Here is an 18,391-nt window from a genome sequence, read left to right on the forward strand (position 1 = left end):
ACCAGGCTCAAGCCTCCCTGGTTTTCGAGATCTGACGGGATCCGACGCATGCGCGCAAGGAGATGTGGTCATAGACAGAACAGGAAGCTAGCAAAGGAGGGGTGGGGGGGGTTGGTATATTGAGGTTGTGTTGCATCGGTGGCTCAGGTTTATTTCAACTTTCGCATCGTAACAAATGTGTTACCGAGCACCGATATGCAGCACTGATATCCTGATTTCGTCATATAATGAACCAATTAATTAAAAAACATCTGCTGGCTTTCCAAGTAATGGTTTTGGCATCCACGTATTAAGTAACTCAATTCCGAATGTTTCCTGCTGGGTGAAGATTTCGAATTTGTTCTTCTGATAAAAAACCCTAGGCAATCATACATTTTTGTTCATTAAGGATAAGCACAATGGACTTGCAATCCGGAGGTCACCGATTCAATTCCATCGCGACGCTTGAAACAATGGGGCAAGTTTCTAAAATCCTCCGTCCACACCCAGCAGCATAAATGGGTACACCATACACAGTCAATCGTCAAGCTGTGTGTGGTGGGGTAAAGTGTCTGACCAGAATAGAGTAGCCCAAATACGTTCTAGAGTAGTGGTTCTCTACCGGGGGGGGGGGGGGGGGGGGCTACGCAGACCCCTTGGCTAAGGTGGCAATGTCCCAGGGAGAACGTGAGCTAATTTATGTGTGAAATTGTCATGTATGAGTCATTAGTGAATTATAACGTATGAATCTGCCAATGTAAAATAACTACAACAAAATGTAAATCCATATCGTAACCTAAAGCGAGATAAAATACATTTGTAAACTCATTGTTCTTAAACAATATGATTTTCAGCGAGTAAGTAGCGAGCACAAACAAATCAGGATACCGCACAAAATGGACAGATGGTTAAAGTTTTTATGTTGTTGGGCCTGCTCCACCCCCCTCACTTTCCCCCGTGCTTACAATCAACAGGGTTGGCTTGCATCGACGGTTTGAACATGTGACACAAAAGTGATGTCACGGGCCCGCGTATTGCCTCAATAAAAAAAGAATGGTATTCATTATTCATACATTTATTTCTCAGAACCATGTTGGGTAGGGCAAGGGTTGTATACACGGTTGAAACAAAACTCAACAAGCAGAGGTAACCCAGTAGCTAAAAAGAGGTTGAGAACCACTGCTAGTCTAGAGGAGCTCCCGCTGGGGTGGGAGGCCCTTCCACCAGCAGTGGCGTGAAGCAAGCCAGCAACGAATCGCAGGATTGCACATCTACCTTCTTTCTTACACGACAACTGCTTGACCAGGGGTCGGGGCAACCCACGGCTCGTGAAAGAGCTGCTTCGTGACATTACTTTTACGAAGGACCCACCATCTCGTATTCACCACGTCCATTGCGGCTCTTGAAAGAGGCTTTTTTTTTTTACCGGATAAAAAAAAAACAGCTCTTCTTGTTATTTTGGTTGCTGACCCCTGTGCTTGGACAGAGCGCCGACAACGAGAACACAACACGTGGCAAAGACTGAGTGCGCATGCAGACGCGAGCACAAACACCGCCTTCTCCGCACTCGTACCTCCGCTGGAGTACTCCATGACCAAGTACAAAGTCTTCTCCATCTCAATTACTTCAAACAATTTAACTGCGGGGAGATAATTCACAAGCACATGTGAGGGCCTTCACACCGCGCGTTGGCAGCTCACTCGCTCGGCGCATCGCAGACGCAATCAAAGAGTGTTTTTTTTCTAAGTCTGGAGCGTGGCCACGTTTTCACGTGGGCTAAATGGGACATTGCGCGATTTCAAGAATCAATGCTTAACAGTTTTTTTATGCATAAAAATAGATCTTATGTAAATTATGAAAGCGGTTTTCATATGATATGTTGTTCCCACTGTGGGACTGAAGGAAATGTAAGCATGGCTTTCTCGGATGTGTTTTCAGCGGTTGTGCCACGTGTTGTTCGGCACGATGTCTGACGTTTTGCTAGACATGCTCTGAGCTTCCGCGGGATACTGACAAGAAACGTCTGACATCGTGTATGACACAAAAACACATCGGAGAGCAATGTGGCGCAACCGTGAAAACCTATGTAAAGGAAAAGGTAAGCAATGTTCAAGAGTGTTTTCAAATTTGAAATGTCACACTTTAGCGAGGAAATTTGTTGTGCAATGCCAGCGAACGTTTCACACAACGCCGTTCCAAACGGCTAACCGTGGGACTTTGTGTTCAAGATCCCTTGTGAGTGGGTAGTGCAGCACAGGGACGATCAAACAGACTCATGAGCAAATACCTACCGATGTTGGGATGGTTGAGCACCTTCATTATTCTGACTTCCCTGAAAAGCTGCAAGAGGGCACACAGAAGAGCGGAGGCAACGTTACAATGGGGGAGAGTAGCAATGACACTTAACGAGGCTGTAAGAAGGTAGCTCAAGGACAGAAGGCATACGCGCGCACACCATCAACTTAAGAGGGTTGTTTAGCCAAACTGCACAACGCTGGGCAGTATGAGTTGGTGGCAATGGCGTGGTAGTAGATTGACAATATGTGGCACAACCCCAGAAAACACATCGGAGAGCTATGCTTAAATCCAGCAGTTGCATGACAAAGGTGTGTATATGTGCATGAAGTTAACACAGCGGCATTTTCCACATGCTACTCCAACTAATTAGGAGGGTGGGTCAGGGGGGGAGTGGTGGCACAGCGGTTAGCGTACTCTGCTATGAACCTGGACATCTGACCTCAATTTTCCAGCCACAAATGATATCAGCATCAATTGATATCTGAAGGGGTCCTGGATCCCCACCCCCCACCCTGACTTCACCAAACCATATCAATCAGCGTGTCGAAATATGGTGAAATAACCTGTAATGTTCAAAAAAACTTGGTGGAGGCATTCATCCAGCAGTGGATTGACAAAGTTGGTATCTAATTTTTGCTTTGTTTACCCCACCGATAAACGTAAGTTTGAAAAGCGGGAAAGAATGCTGCCTTTCTTTTATAAAGATAAACATAAAAAAACGGCAAAAACTGGTATGACACTTCCTTTTTTCACGTTCAAACCCACCATAGGCGTAGAGTGGGCAGTGGTATGGACGCCAGATAAACACGGCAAGAGCAGCTGCTGCGTCACAAGCCGCCAATAAACCGGCTTTCATCAGCAGGGGAGTAAAGTCGAGGCGTTACGGGAGGAATCCACAGCTTCAACAACAGAGGCGTCAGTACCGACCCCTTAACTAGCACCAACCCAAGTCCTCTTCTCTGCCATGCAGGTAGTGATAATTATATCAGATGCCAATTATTTAACCAGGAATGCCTCGCTGAGTATCTAGATTTATTTTCAGGAAGGGTTTTTCTGCATTGGGAAGTTCATTCATGAGGCATTGCAGACAATGGCACCAACACTACATTCGGCACGTAATCCAACGTAAAATTAATAATTTACAACCTTTTGCAATCCACTCACGGATGAAGGCTTCTCCACATTTGTCAGTCATGAAGGCTGTTTTTTTTATCATACTTCCCCACATGAGTTAAGAACAGCAGGTATGGAGGTGGAGGGCACTCGCCACTGATGCTAGTCAGGGCCGGCAATCAAACTCGGGTCTCCGGGTTCATCGTGCAGTGTGCTAACCACTGCGCCACCGCTGCACCATATCAAGCATCGATTCTACATTATTAAAGCAAACTATTTTTTCCATTAAGAAGTTGAGGTAGTGCAGAATCGATACACACGTGATGAAGGTCACACATTTGTGTTGCACAACACGTGGGAACGGTTGTCCCACATCTATTAGTAATCATCATGAACCAATCAAGGGCAGCATGACACCACTCACTTGCCTTGCACTCCAGAGGGCCCTTCATTACAGTTGGCTATTTTACAGCCGTGTGTTAATCCACTGCTGGATGAAGGCCTCACCACGCCTTGTTGACCATGGCGGGTATTTGGACCATACTGCAACCACGCCGGTCAGTGCGGATTGGTGAGGCCAGGTTTGTTTCGGATGTCACCCATCAATAATGTTAACTGCAACTGGGAAGGAGTGCAGGCATCATAGCTCAATGCGCTAACGACTACACGACCTCTCCACCCCATGATTCTCTATTATTTAAGAATAAATGTCGAAACCTTTTATTTGTACTCAGAACAAGCTGCTTTTGCGACTTGAAAATAATTACCTGGGGCAAACCCCCCCACCCAACTTTTACTTTTAATTTGGGCGTGCTACTCCGAAAACTAAAACAAACTTGGCTCAGTTTTACTTGGTCTGAGCGAGTGACGTTTTTGTCAAGGCGGGTTTTCTCAAGCTTTGCATTGGCCATGACCCACGGCCCGGGGAAAGAAAGCCCCACTTTGCGCGCCGCACTCTGCAATTGTCACGCGAAGAATGACGAATCTGTGACCATTGTACAGTGGGCCGCTTCGTGTGAGCTGAACCGGAACGGGCCAGTCGGCAACAAGCAAAATTACACCGCAGGCACCGCCCACCAGCTCGCAACAATCGGAAAACTGATTAAACAATACATCTGTTTACTTTGCCATTCAATTGCTTTGAGAACGGAAACTCCTGAACTTTCCAAGTGCCTTAACTGATAGCGTTTTTTTCTGTGCTTATATTACGAATATTTTACGATTAGAAAATTACAGCAGGCCAAGATAAAAAGAAGTTTAAACCGTCATTACCTTCTGCAAGCTGGAAGTGTTGAGTTGCGTTTTGTCGATGATTTTTACAGCAACCTGCAGGAAAGCAAACGCACCGTCACGTTTCACACCATTACACAGTTGACCGATGTCACGATAGAAAAATGCAGAATAACAACACAATGCGTACGAATATATAATCGACACACGTGACTTCATCTCAAAAGACATTGTACAGAAACGGTGTCATTAAAAAATAAAAGCAGTTAGTTCAGTCTCAGTCGGAATAAAAGAAAGTTTTTGATACTGGACTTAAACAGGGTCACAGGGAATCGACACAGCACAAACTAATGGGGCAAGGGATTTCCAGACTACTATAGCGGCAGCAGAGGAGAATGTGTGACCTCCCACTGAGCTAAAGTCGACTTTGGGGGCTTTGACAGCAAGTCTTGGTTGCACAATTAAGTGGGGCTACATTTACAGCGTTGGACAAACACAAGTATAAAGAAAACCTCACCACGTTCGTTATTAAAAATGCCTTCTGCTAGAAGGGAGATTGCCTGAAACGTCAGCCTACTGTACACTTTTCTGCTTAACCTTAATCAAATATACGCTCGCTTAGTTCGTATGGTGTTCAAATAAACACCTTCCGACAACAAAAATAAACACGCAGGCAGTTTGCATTATTCTCTGCAGGCCTCATTTCAAATTATGCCCGTCGCTATGATAATTAGCAACACTCCTTTCCAAGTGGCCATTGAACCTGTGCACTGCAAACACATTACGCAGTTAAATGTAGGAGGCAGTTTCTGCAACGATGGCATTTAACATAATGCGCTGCGAGTGATTAAATAGTAATGTATTAATAAACGCTTTGCAGCGTTTCTCTACAAAGTGCTGTTGTGTCGGAGGCTCCATCAAGACATCCGTAGCCGTTGCCAACGGGTTCACTGTACGACGTCCCACTCACTGTACCGACCATGAGACACACAACCTTTGTGCGGGGGCTGTAAATTATACCGCCAAAAGCCAAAGTTACCAGCTTTGTCAAAAGAGTGAAACGTGAAACAGCGCCTGCATCGCTGGGTCTTCGATGCGCTCCAGACAGGCGGTGATCGTGGAAGAGAGCCGTGACATGCACATGCATCCGATCGTTTTAACAAGTACATCCAACCCTCGATTATCCATGCGTTGGATTACCCGGGTTACAGATTAAACGAGCTGCTGAAATGTTTTACTAAAATATCTTGACACGTGCCGCTCATTTCATTTATTTGCTGCTCCTCAGTCATGGGGGGGTCAGTGATTCGGTACCCATGTGACAACAAACATTGATGCGAGTAGGCCAATTACTTCTCTGGGACACCTATCTCCCCCCCCATTACCGCAGAAAATCGAGTTGATGATCACACAATGAAGAAAAAACATTCCTACACAAGCCACACAGGTAAGGTGACCAGACATTGCTGTTGATACTTTGCAACCTGACATGCAATGCATAGGAAAAGCCATTTAATAGGTGTGTACTGATGACAAACGGATCGATTGATTCAGATTCTTAAGCGCATAATAAAGGTGTCAATCCACGTGCATTCATAAAAGGATTTGCATTTGGGTTAGATAACGTAAATATAAATGTGTCGTTCAGCCACCACCACATGATACTGCCAATTAGTAAGGTTTGTCACATAAATAAAACATGCCAATTACTTACTTACAGGAGAGTAACCAACAAACGGGTGTGCTGAACTCGTAACTAATTGGCACGTTTTGTTTACGTAACAAACCTTACAAATTGGCTGTGTCGGGTGGTGGCGGGTTAACGACACATTTATATTGACAAGATCTAATCCAAAAAAAAACTTTATTATGGATATTGATCGCGGAAGACTACGTGTTAAATTAACGTGTATTCAGAATCAACATTTTTTTTTACAGGTTCATGTTTTATGTGTAATGTGCTCACATCATTCCCGCAGCCACTAGAGTTGCTATCATTCAGTACGAGATAAAGTAATCCCTGCAGCCACAAGAGGTGCTGCCATTCAGCGAAAACTTAAAACAAATTGATTCTCGAATGAAATCGCAACGGTGAAACACGACAATTCATTGAATCGCCAGAGGGGGTGTGAAACGTTACATTCCAAGTAATTAACAACAAAAACAGGAAGCTGTCTCGTCTTAAACCACTCTATAAAAGTTAGCACTAAGCAGCGGCAACGTCTGTTGGACAACTTTAAAAAAAAAAAGACTTGAGAAAAAAAAAGCACTCACACGAGCTGGCTAGACATGTGACAATCCATTATTTAACAAGCCCAAATCCTGCTGATGAGACCCAGAAGTTCAAAAACGGTCGAGCATTTTCTTGCTTAAACAAATGCTTCGAGATAATATTGGTCTGGAAAGCCAATAGGCCAATGGACTAAAATATATTCTTATTTGTTTGTGGAAACGCAAAATGACATGTTCTTACATGTGATTTTTCCCATCAATTAAGGAGATCCCTAGGCTCACCATAACACACATAGTACTCATTTACAAGACGTTCCATCACTTATTATTGCTAAAATAGATATGTAAATTATATGCAAACGTTACATTTAGCCCAATTGAGCAACCATAAATTGCACAATCAAGGCAGGATACAAACGTGATGGCCAAAACGAAACAAAAAAATGGGATTATAAAAAAAAACTAAATCATTATTTAATCGAATCGTCATTTCCCAAATCGTGACGAGTCGTTAAATCACTGGGAAAGTGAACCAGCCCCTGCTAACTACCATGCCCAACAGTCGGATTCAGCGGGAGACATTTTTTGTCTTGCAATAAGCTCACATGATGAAGGCGTAGATGAGAGATTCAGCCAACTCTCGATTATCCAGCGTAAAAGAGATGGAGTGGTGGCCCAGATAAAACAAAAAAATATAAATGATTTCGATTTAAAGCTTTCGTGACTGCAGGGATTCATCTTCTTGGTTCTTTCGGTAAAGTCACGTAGAAGGGAAGTAATAAAATAATAAAAATAAAACATAATAAAATTATTTGATTTTATTATTTTATTTTATTATGTTTTATTTTTATTATTTTATTACTTCCCTTCTACGTGACTTTACCGAAAGAACCAAGAAGATGAATATAAATGATGTAAAGCATCTCTAATTTTGGAAATAAAACTAATTTATTGTTCATCTGCGTAGAACTGGGGCCAAGACGTAGAATGTGTCGTTTTTATTGCTTACTTAAAGTGATTGGTTTACTTGCCGACGTGTTTGCGGTCACGTGGGCGCCAAGTCATTGTCACTCGACGAGTGAGGGGCAGCAAAAAATTAAGCGGGCGCATTTAAACATTTCATTAATTTTCCAAGCAAGCATGGTTTCATCGGTAATCGAAATAATCCATCCACGAACAATCAAGCAAAAACATCACGATCCATCCCGCATCTCGCCATCGCTTATATCCCGTGAGCCGCACCTCCTGCCCGGTGAGCGTGTGCTTTGCCAGCTTCACTTTGGCGAAGTTGCCCTTGCCGATGGTCTTGAGGAGCCGGTAGTTGCCCACCCGTTGGGTCTGGCCCGAGGGCGGCTGGGCATCTTCTGCCGAGTTGGAAAGCGGGCTCCGGCAGCGCAGCGATTGGCCAGCTTTGCTCCCGACCTCAGCAGGGCCATCTCCCACGACGGGCGGCTGTTGTGGCGGGTGAGAAGGCGCACGGGAGGGGAGGGAGAGAGAAAGGGGTCAGAACATCGAGAGGAAGTTATGATGAAAACAAACCGCTTCCTGAATGGAAAAGCGCCCGTGCATATGCGTGCCAACCAGTGTTTGAACTCTACTTGGGGACCATTTTTGCTGCTGCTGGTGTTTGTGTGTGTTTGTTTTCTTTAAAATACAAAGATTACGAGTTAGACTGAGGTACCCTTTTTCTCCAGGCATCACGTAGCAGATGTGCTAAAATCCCACTTCGATATTCATACTCGGAATGAAAACTGGAGCCGAGGGAAAGCGGTGACAGCTATTCCATTAAGCCGTTAAATGGCACGTATGGCTCAAAACGGGTATTTATAACCCCTCGTCAGAAGGATCTGAACGATCGGTAGAATCACAGCGTTGAGAGGCGCGCAGGGCCACAATTAGACTTGACACTTTTATTTCCTATAATTAATCAGGGAGGGGTTTTTTTTGTCTTCTGTGTCACAGCCTGGCATCAAGAGACGACAAAATCGCACACTGGGCAGCGTGGAGGACAACAGGCCGCTTCTTAAATTAACCCAAATGCCACAAACTCTTGAAACACGCAAGCAACTATCATTTATCTTAGCACAGTGCTGCAATGGTATAACTGCCTAAACACATGTCCAACTACCACAGAATTAGTTTTCTTCAGTGCAGTACAACGTCGCCTATCTGACTCACTGGGAATTGAGGCATAGACGGACATGTGAAATGATGAGATATATGAACCACCGTAGAATATTAGTTACACTGTGAAAAAATAGGTCACTGGACTAAAAATGCTCCTTTCAAAACACTCCTTTAAACAAGGGGGAAATGCCTTGCTGTGCTTCAGAAGTGAGCGAATGTATGCAACTTTTACAACAATACTACTGCAAGTGAAGAAGGCAGCATTGTGAACATCTGTAGAGAATGACAGTTACAGACACCACTGCGCACACAGCGTTGGGGACATGGGTGGTCAATTAGCGAGGGTGGATATGGGGACGTTGTACTGTCCCATCGGCCAGAGTCTCACAGGCAAACAGCATCAGCGCTGTTGACACTGGTCACTCAGTTCTCATTATAACTGGGCCCCATGACCCCCAATGAGTACTCGTGACCCCCCCAGAAACCCCGGACACGTTACCGGCCCCACAGCCGGCGCTTGCACGACCAAAAAACGTCCAAAGCTCGGCTCCATGGGGTTGGGGAAAGACCCAGCTGGTTCGGCTACTCTAGTGGTGTCCCAGCATTCGTGTGTTTCTTTATTTCTTTCCTTCCAGTCAGCCAACCGGCCACTGTAAAGGCAAACTATGGCTGGGCAAACGGCCGCTGAGGATCGAGCGCCGTTCCATTTAACACGAGGGTGCAAAAGTTATTATCTCAAACACACGACGGAAGACGCGCACACAAACACACACACGTGGGGGTGGTGGTGTGGGGGACACGACAGGGAGTCGCGTCCTGTATCCACACCAAAGTAATTTACTTGGCAGCAGCGACGGGCAACGATAGCAAGCACACTCTCAGGAAATACAGCAACGCACTGAACAGCGGGCGAGCAATACAGCAGACGACAGAATACCTGTGTAGTAGTGTACCCGCCCTAACGCGGAACACCCAACAACAAAGAACATTTAGTGCCGTGCCACAGTCAGGCACAGTAACACCGCACGGGCACACCACGCGCACACTTAACGCCCAGCAGGATGCTCCAACACCCACACAGACGGAACAGTAAACACACTGAATACACACGTTGGAGCCCTGCACACTCTACACAACCAGTAGGAGACACCCAGCACTTAATAACATCATCCAACAGTGTAACACCCGGCACACACGACGACAGGATATACGGTGCATCGTATACCCACAATGCTGTACAGCGACAACTATGCATCGTGAATACTTAACAGAATGCACGCAGAAGATGGTACACGTGACACGGTGAATACGCAGAAGCTATAATTGAACATACAACACAGAGCCAGCCCACACTACAGCCAGCATGCAGAACACCCAAGATTGGATACACCCAATAAGAGTGCACCCATCAAACAGAACAACTCAGCCACAGTGCTCTGTACAAGACAAAGTCCATCCAATACTCGGTACAGCCAACACACTAGGCCCGACGCACAAAACACCCGGCACAGAAATAGGCTCGGCACACGATTCCAGACAGTACATCCCAAAGAGTACAACCAACAACACACAGCCCATTGCTGGATATAGTGCACAGTATCACGCAGAACATCTCACACTCGGCCCACTCATCAGAGTCCACATCACAACACAGCCCAAAACACACAATACCCATCTACAATACATGTGTATTGGGTTAGATCGCGTAAAGATATAAATGTTGTCGTTAAACCCGCCACCACCCGACACAGCCAACTAGTAAGGCTTGTCACGTAAACAGAACGTGGCCAATTCGTCACTAGTACAGCACTAACCGGTGTGTTGGAGAGCCAAGACACAACATTTACAATCTGAGTACGACGTTTAACCTGGTGTGCTTTACTTGTAAACAATTTGCATGTTCTGTTTACGTGACAAACCTTACTAATTGGCTGTCCGGTGGTAGCAAATTTAACGACAACATTTATATCTTTACGCGATCTAACCCAACAAAAAACCCTGTATTATGGATGATATTGGTCACGAAAGCCAACATGTTAAACACACAATACCCAGCACACAATACAACCGGAACAATCAACCCTCAACGTGTATGTCTGTATGCTGAACTGCTTTCGCAGGGTGCATATCCAGCCGTGCTCATCGGAGGTGTTTCCGTCAACAAAATACACTCAAAACAGTGCACCGCATAAACACACCCAGCACTCAACTACCAACACAACATGCAGATCACCGGGCAAAAAAAGTATCCCCAGCTTACAGGACGCAACTCGTACACCACGTGTTGAGTATACAAAATACTGGAGACATCGTACAACGCGCATTCCACCTTACACTCAGAACACCGAGCCCACGGTACAGTATACAAGTACAATAAGTTCAACATACAAACAGTTCAACATCCATCTTATAAGGTACACAATGCCCGCAGTGCACAGGAAATATTACACCCATCACCAGCGAACTGGCCCACAATACGCTCACGACATTACCAGGTAGATTATGTCACACCCAGCACAACACTGTACTCACAGCTTGCTGTAGATAGGAAATTATCCATAGCACGCAACATTTAACACACCGACCATCGTACTTTAACAGCAGTCAACGCAGCATAACATTTACAGACGGCCTTCCCACAACCGGGGGGTTGTTTGACCATACTTCATCACCCCGCCGCCTACTGCAGACTGGCAGAGGGCCTCCCAGGATCGGATCTCGTCCAGACGTCACTCACCATTAGATGTCAGCGGCCGTGGCAGGAAAATCGATCTCAGGTCGCCGGGTTTACGGCACAGTGCGCCAAGAAACCCGGGGCACAACTCACCGCTGGCTCCCCCGCACCCAAGCGAACATGGCACGAAAATAGTCCGAAAAAAAGTGTCACTCTCAGTAAAAGAGGGCAGAGCAGAGGCGAGCACACGCGGCTATTTACAGCTCCGGCTGGACCATTGTGCCACTATTGTATCATTACAGCTCTTTGGGGCCAGGCCCTTAAAACGCGTAAGCGTCAAAAAAAGAAACCCAACCGGTATGGACACAAGGCGATGAGTTATTAAAGCGTGGGTGCGTTAGTCACAAGGAGGCGAGGCAACACCGGCAGGCAGGCAGGCACCGAGAGGGAGGGGAGGGAGGTGAGGAGGAGGAGTAGGAGGAAGACGGGTACCATGCACGCGTCGGGTTAGTTTATCGCTCAAGTCGGGGGCTCATCACGTCAGCAAAATGTACACCTGAATCAGATGACAAGGGTGTATTATTGTCCAAGGGCCAAGTTAGAATGAGAAACTAAAGTCCAGTAAGGGGCACAACGGTTTGCGTTCTTATTTTGTTGGCCCATTACGCCATCGAAACGTAACATGAGATTACATGGGTGTATGCAAGAGATGACACGGGTGTATTGTCAAAGGGGCTAAGATTGAGCACTTCCATTCTCGTGAGAAGGATAAACTAAAGTTCAGTGAGGGACACGTGTTTGGTTAGATTATAGTGCTTAGTCGTCGGGGCCCATCATGTCACCACGCACTGTAACATGAAGGAAACGACATTGGGTGTGTATTGTTTAAGGGTTAATGTTGTGTACAGTCTTATCAGGATGAGAAATTAAACTGCAGCTGCAGTGAGTGGCGCAAGTTCAGTTACGTTCTTTGTTGGTGGCCCATCACGTCAAGAAACAGGTAACATGAGATGACATATGACATGACATGCGTGTATCGTAGAAGGGCTAAGAAAGAGCACTTATTCTGATTACAGTGAGAAACTAAACTAAAGCGTTGCATGTTTGGTGAGGATATTTTGTTAGATATTGGCCATTAAAAAAATATCGCACAAGACTGCGTGAGTGTATATCGTCTCAGTGCTAAGGTTGAGTACTTTTTCTTACCAGAATGAGAATGAAAACTGTCAGTGATAGTACTCTTAGGTTTTTTCGGTAAAGTCACGTAGGTAAAAAATAATTAATAAACCTAAGAGTATGAATCCTTGCAGTCACGAAAGCTTCAAATCTAGAATGTCAGTGATAGGCCAGAAGTTATATTGGTGGTGGCCCATCGAGCCATCAAAATGTAACGTGAGATGACGTAAAAGTAAGAATGAGATGACTTGAGGTGACGTGGGAGTATGAATGAAATGACAAGAGTGTATTTTATAAAATGCTAAGACTGAGCGCTTGTTCTTATTATGTGAAACAAAACTACAGGAGGCACAAGTTGGGTTAGATTGCTATTTGCTCGTGGCACATCATACCAAAGTGGCATGCATCAGTGTGTGTTTGTGCAAAGTACATGAAATACGATTGGGTATGCTATTATCAGAACGAGAAACCAATGTCAAGTGAGGCACATGATTAGTTGGGTTAAGTTTTTGTTGTATGTAGAAGTTCTTTTAGTACTGTACATAGCCAACCGTGCTACTCGAGGTGACAGAGAAGGACAACAAACTAAGCACATCAAGCTATCAACAAGTAACTTGAGATGACATGGGTGTATGAATAAGATGACATGGGTTTATTGTCCATGAGTAACGATTGAGTACTGTACGCATTCTGACCAGAATAAAACAACCTCTAAACGGCGTTAAGAGACGACAAACTAGGTTATATTCTATGGTTCTTTTCGTAAAGTCACGTAGATGGAAAAAATTATTTAAAAAGTTATTAAAAATATCACGACGTTTCGATCGTAACACAAACGACCGCTTGTGTTGCGATCGAAACGTCGTGATATTTTTAATCACTTCATTTTTATTTAGTCTATCTACGCGACTTACGGAAAGAACCATCGAATATTAATTCCTGGCAGTCATGAAAGTTTGAAGTCAAAACTAGTTATGTTTTAGTTATTGGTGAATCACCTCACCATGAGCAATTAACATGGATAAGAGGACATTGATGCATTTTCGAAGGGATAAGATTCAGTTGTACGATATTTTGATCTGAATTAGAAAACGAATGCCACATTTTAGGTGGTCTCAAAATTTCCAAGTGGCTTCACTCACCCACAGTGACTCGCCTTTTGAGTAACAAGCCTTTCGACTGTGTTGGGTCAGAGTTGGGGGAATGTTTTGACTACCACAGAGAAAGGTATAAAGGGAGAATGTGAGGTTTTTTTTTAGACTCCTTTACACACCATACAAATAGAAATTCCGAAACTGACCACTGATTTACCGCTTACCAGGGAGTGGACAAGTGGAACAGTTCGTCAGTGCACTGCTTTTTGACCACGGCAACCCTGAGTTCAATTCCCAGTCACGGCTAACATCAGTGGCGTGTGATATCCGAAATGGCACCAAGTATTCCCCTTCACCGATATGCACACTGCCATGAAATATGGCTAAACAGCTCAGTATTAATTAACCATAACCCACGATTGTTATTCACACACACACTGCAAACACCTCGGTGCCCCAGGTCTGGTTGCAAAGTGACAGGATTCAGGGGTCAAGACCATTTGTGTCCAGTCAGGGTTTCTATGTACAGCATATTTTAACCTGACATGATTTGACACTGCTTATCTGCATTATAGATGGCCCCAAACGCTTCTCTAAGTCATATGGAAGGACTGTTTGGTGTTTAACCCGCCTCTTCGGTGGACAAGGGGAGTGTGTGTGTGGGATCAAGTGAAGATCTGTCCGATGCTCTGCCCTCTACACCTGCTGGCCTTCCCATACTTCTCTGAAGTACGCACCTCGTTAGCCCTCCCACACGCACTGTGAAAACTGGGCCACTGGGCAGGCATTTCTTTGGCAGGGTTCTTGGGAGTTGAGCCAAACATAAATCTCAATCTAGACAATGATTAATATGGGAGGCTCACCTCTCGTGCCACCTCAACTTTGTAACTTCCTGGCCTTAGCATCTTGTTTCAGTCAACACCATGGTGGCCTCTTCACGTCATTTTAGCCTTCCATATGTATGCTGAACTTCTTTCACACCGTACGTGGCCAACGGTGCTAATCGGAGGTGCGGGGGGGAAGGACGACATATCCTGATATCCTCACCCTGCTTAATTAAAATAAATACCCATTAGTTATCAATGTTTATTGCTCACTTGTTGCCCTATCTGGTGGCCCAGAAAATAGTTTAAACCGACGGATAAAGATTGTGAAGGGCCACTTACCTCATCGCCCGACCCACATCTCTAACCTTCCAAAGCTCTCCAGCTTCTTCACCTCCTCTGGCCTATCCACACCTCAGCCTTCCGACACCTCTTTCAAAATTCATACTCACACGGCCTCCACACCACTTCCGGCCACAACACCTCCTCCTTGGTCCTGAACACCTGTTTGCAAGCTTCCCCTCTGCACTGGCCTCCACACACTTGTGTGTGTGGGTAGTGGTGGGATGGCCAAACAAAGTGGGAATGGCGAGGTTTTGAGACGGATGAAGTGTGGAGACCACTACTGGGTATCTGTTAAAAAAAATCTTCACAGCTCATCGGATTCCTCCAATATAAATATATGTTCTGATACACCGCCGAAATCCGGACCTTGAAAATTTTGTATTTTAACATCCTCTCCTAACTTGATTTCAAGCTTTCCTCTCCTACCTGTTCCAACACTTGATGAGCCACGCAATTCTACATCATCAGCCGACCTGCTCCACCTACACCACCTCTCCAGTCTATCAGTCTCCATCAATATCATTCACCTTCACCACTATTTGGCCATCCCAGATTGCCAACCATAATCATCCTTCATACCTCGTTAGTTCCACATCGTGGCCCAACAACAGCCCTCGAATGACCATCAATCACACTTTGCCCCACGTTACCTGCCTCCGCATCTCTTCGGGAATCCCAGACGCACCAACATCGTGAGCATTCACACACACACACCTCGTTAATCCCAGTGTCAACCTCTCCCACACCCCACCTCATCAGCCATCAAACCTCGTCGGACCTACCGCAACTCTTTCTGTCCCCATGTCTCCCCCAACATTGGCACACCCAGCGCTTACTTGTTTCGACTCGGAAACCGTCGGTAGAGGCGGTCTCGTCGACATCTCGGCGGTGGTGGCGGCGTTTCTTCCACTTGAGTTGTGTTTTCACAAGACGAGGAACGACAATTTCAAAAAAGAAATAAAAACAAACAAAAAACAAAAGCTGTGTAGGAATGACTTCTCAGTGGCAGCTGGACGGATGACCCAATTCGCCAAGTTGTTGGTCTTGACGGATATTTTCAGCAAATTAAAAGACGAACTTCTTTCAATTCAAAAAGAAACAAAAACTCACAAAGTTCTGATTGGATTCTTTAATTATCCTTAAGACGAAAAATAAAAGCAACTTGTGTCGCTTTTACACAAATGTCCAACCCAAACTCAGAGACGACCGCTAAGGCTCAGCCATTACCAAGTTGCTTGAAACAGCTTCAAGTTCCAGATCCTCAAAATCCTACTGCCCCCCCCCCCTCCTATGGGACCCTAAGTTCCTGGAATCCTTGGACAGAGTCCTGGGATTCTTTCTATCAAGATCCCTGTGCAGACCGACTCCAGGTGTCCCGAATCTCTGATAATTCCACGCGGTTCCTGAGTGCGGAATCTATGGGGTTCTGTGCTACGGATATCTCTGTACCGAGGCTGGAGATCCCTTAACCGTGTCGGTATTCGGCCCCGAGTCGAGATCTTCCCCAAACAAAGTCCTGGAGTCCCTGTGCCGAGACTAAGGAACCTTGCGTTGAGTTCCGGGGTCTCTCAGTCTCAGGGGGTGGTCCCTAATCAGATCCCCAGGGATCGATACGCTGAGTATAGGGGGGCTCCTGTATATATCGATTACCAGGTGTCCCTAAATCTCTGGGGGTAGCAAGTCCCAATGACCCCTTCTCCAAGTTCTAGGAATTCCTGCCGAGCTGGGCGGAGGGGGGGTCAAGGGTCTGGGACCTCCCCGAGCACCCGAATGCTTCGAATCCGCTCAACGTCGGGCTCTCTGCAGCTCCTTTGCCGTATCCCTCTTATCTTCTTCCTTCTTCAACTGCGGCTGCTGTTGTCGACGATGTTGCTGAGGATGACGACGACGAGGACGATCAGGACGAGGCGGCAGCAGCAGCAGCAGTAGAGACATGGGACGAAGCGTGGAACCTCTCCGTCGCCTCTTCCCGTTGGCCGCCCTGATGCAGCGCGGCACGGGCCGCCGCTCAGCGCCTCGCGAACATGGCGCGCGGGCGGACCGACAAGGGCCGTGACGCCGGCAAGGCAGACATCTTGGTCAGGGTCACACTCGCACCGCTCCCCCGCCGCACGCGCACGAGCCCCGCTGCGTCAACACCCAGTTACGGACCCCGCCCCTTGCAATTAGCTCAGCGTAGCAAAGGTGGCCCCTTACCAAGATGTCCGCCCCACGCGTCACGTAGCTAAGGAGCCCCCCCCCGCCCACACTGATCCGCCCTCCCCCCCGCGGCCACCGGCCGCCATCTATGTCTGTTTACTACGGAGTTGCATTTCGTAGTGCGGATAAGGCGCGTCCGCCTCGCGTCGTCGTCTCTGATTGGTCAGCCGGTGACCGACGAGGCGTGGCGCGCGCGCTCACCCCCTCCACCGTTGCGCATCCGCTGTGGGAAATGTGAAAGGATCGATTCCCCCCCCCAATCCCCCTCCCCGGCACGCTGTGTTCGGAAAACTTTACGGAAATATCCGAGCGGCCACGAAGATGACGTCGGGGCCCTACCTTGTTGCCGTACCTACCTCGAACGTTGATGGTGGCGGGGGAGGGTTGCGTCATTGATGGTGGCCCAGACCCCAGAGGCTGAAAATGATTATGAAAGTTTTTTTCGTTTGAGTCTCACGCCCTCCTCGCGCTTATTGAAAGTTCGTGAGAATCGGAGGAGCGTTTATTTGTCGTTCTTCTCGTTGCAACGAACATAAACAATGCTCAGACATGATTTAAAGCCTTTCGTGACTTCAGGAATTCATACTCTTTGGATGTTTTAATCGGAAAGAGACCAGATGGCTCACTGGGACACTGTCTAAAACCTGACTCCCACCACCATCCAGACCAGAAGAATTCCCTCATCAAAACCCTACACCACAGGGCCCGTTGCATCTCCGACCAGCACCACCTAGCCAGTGAACTGGAGCACGTACACTAAGCCCTCAAGATGAATGGATATTCGGACCGCACAATCCGCAAAGCTGTCACCCCAACCGTGGGGAGAGAACCATCTGAGGACCCAATCAAAACCATCACCTTGCCATACATAGCAGGGGTCACCAATTTTTTTTCCAAAGTCATAAACAAACACATGATCCAGGTTCGATTCAACACAGTACATAAAATTCGCGATCTGATCCCAGCTGTGAAGGATGTGATCCCTGACATGCAATACCCCGGTGTCTACAAACTAAGTTGTGTCTGCGGCAGAAGTTACATTGGGGAAACTAAGCGACATGTCTCGGACCGTGTTCGTGAACACAAGGCAGATCTGAAAC

General features: G+C 46.4%; 1 protein-coding gene across 5 annotated transcripts in view; it reads right to left on the bottom strand.

The window, feature by feature from the left end:
• Window positions 1-17,193, bottom strand: part of LOC144944041 (MAP/microtubule affinity-regulating kinase 3-like) — a 53,546-nt gene extending 36,353 nt beyond the window's left edge. For 3 of the 5 annotated variants that reach the window (XM_078872066.1, XM_078872064.1, XM_078872062.1), the window contains exons 1-5: window positions 15,929-17,191; window positions 8,095-8,304; window positions 4,663-4,716; window positions 2,271-2,319; window positions 1,553-1,618 (exon numbers count right to left, since the gene is read on the bottom strand). In XM_078872066.1, coding sequence (XP_078728192.1) covers window positions 1,553-1,618; window positions 2,271-2,319; window positions 4,663-4,716; window positions 8,095-8,304; window positions 15,929-15,973 — 424 coding nt within the window. In that variant the 5' untranslated portion in view covers window positions 15,974-17,191. Of the gene's footprint in view, window positions 1-1,552; window positions 1,619-2,270; window positions 2,320-4,662; window positions 4,717-8,094; window positions 8,305-15,928 lie in introns of all 5 variants that reach the window. The other 2 variants (XM_078872063.1, XM_078872065.1) reach the window with 2 other exon arrangements.
• Window positions 17,194-18,391: the final 1,198 nt, after the last annotated feature.

Source organism: Lampetra fluviatilis, chromosome 33 (assembly GCF_964198595.1).
Source record: "Lampetra fluviatilis chromosome 33, kcLamFluv1.1, whole genome shotgun sequence".
In the NCBI taxonomy this organism is placed as follows: domain Eukaryota; kingdom Metazoa; phylum Chordata; class Hyperoartia; order Petromyzontiformes; family Petromyzontidae; genus Lampetra; species Lampetra fluviatilis.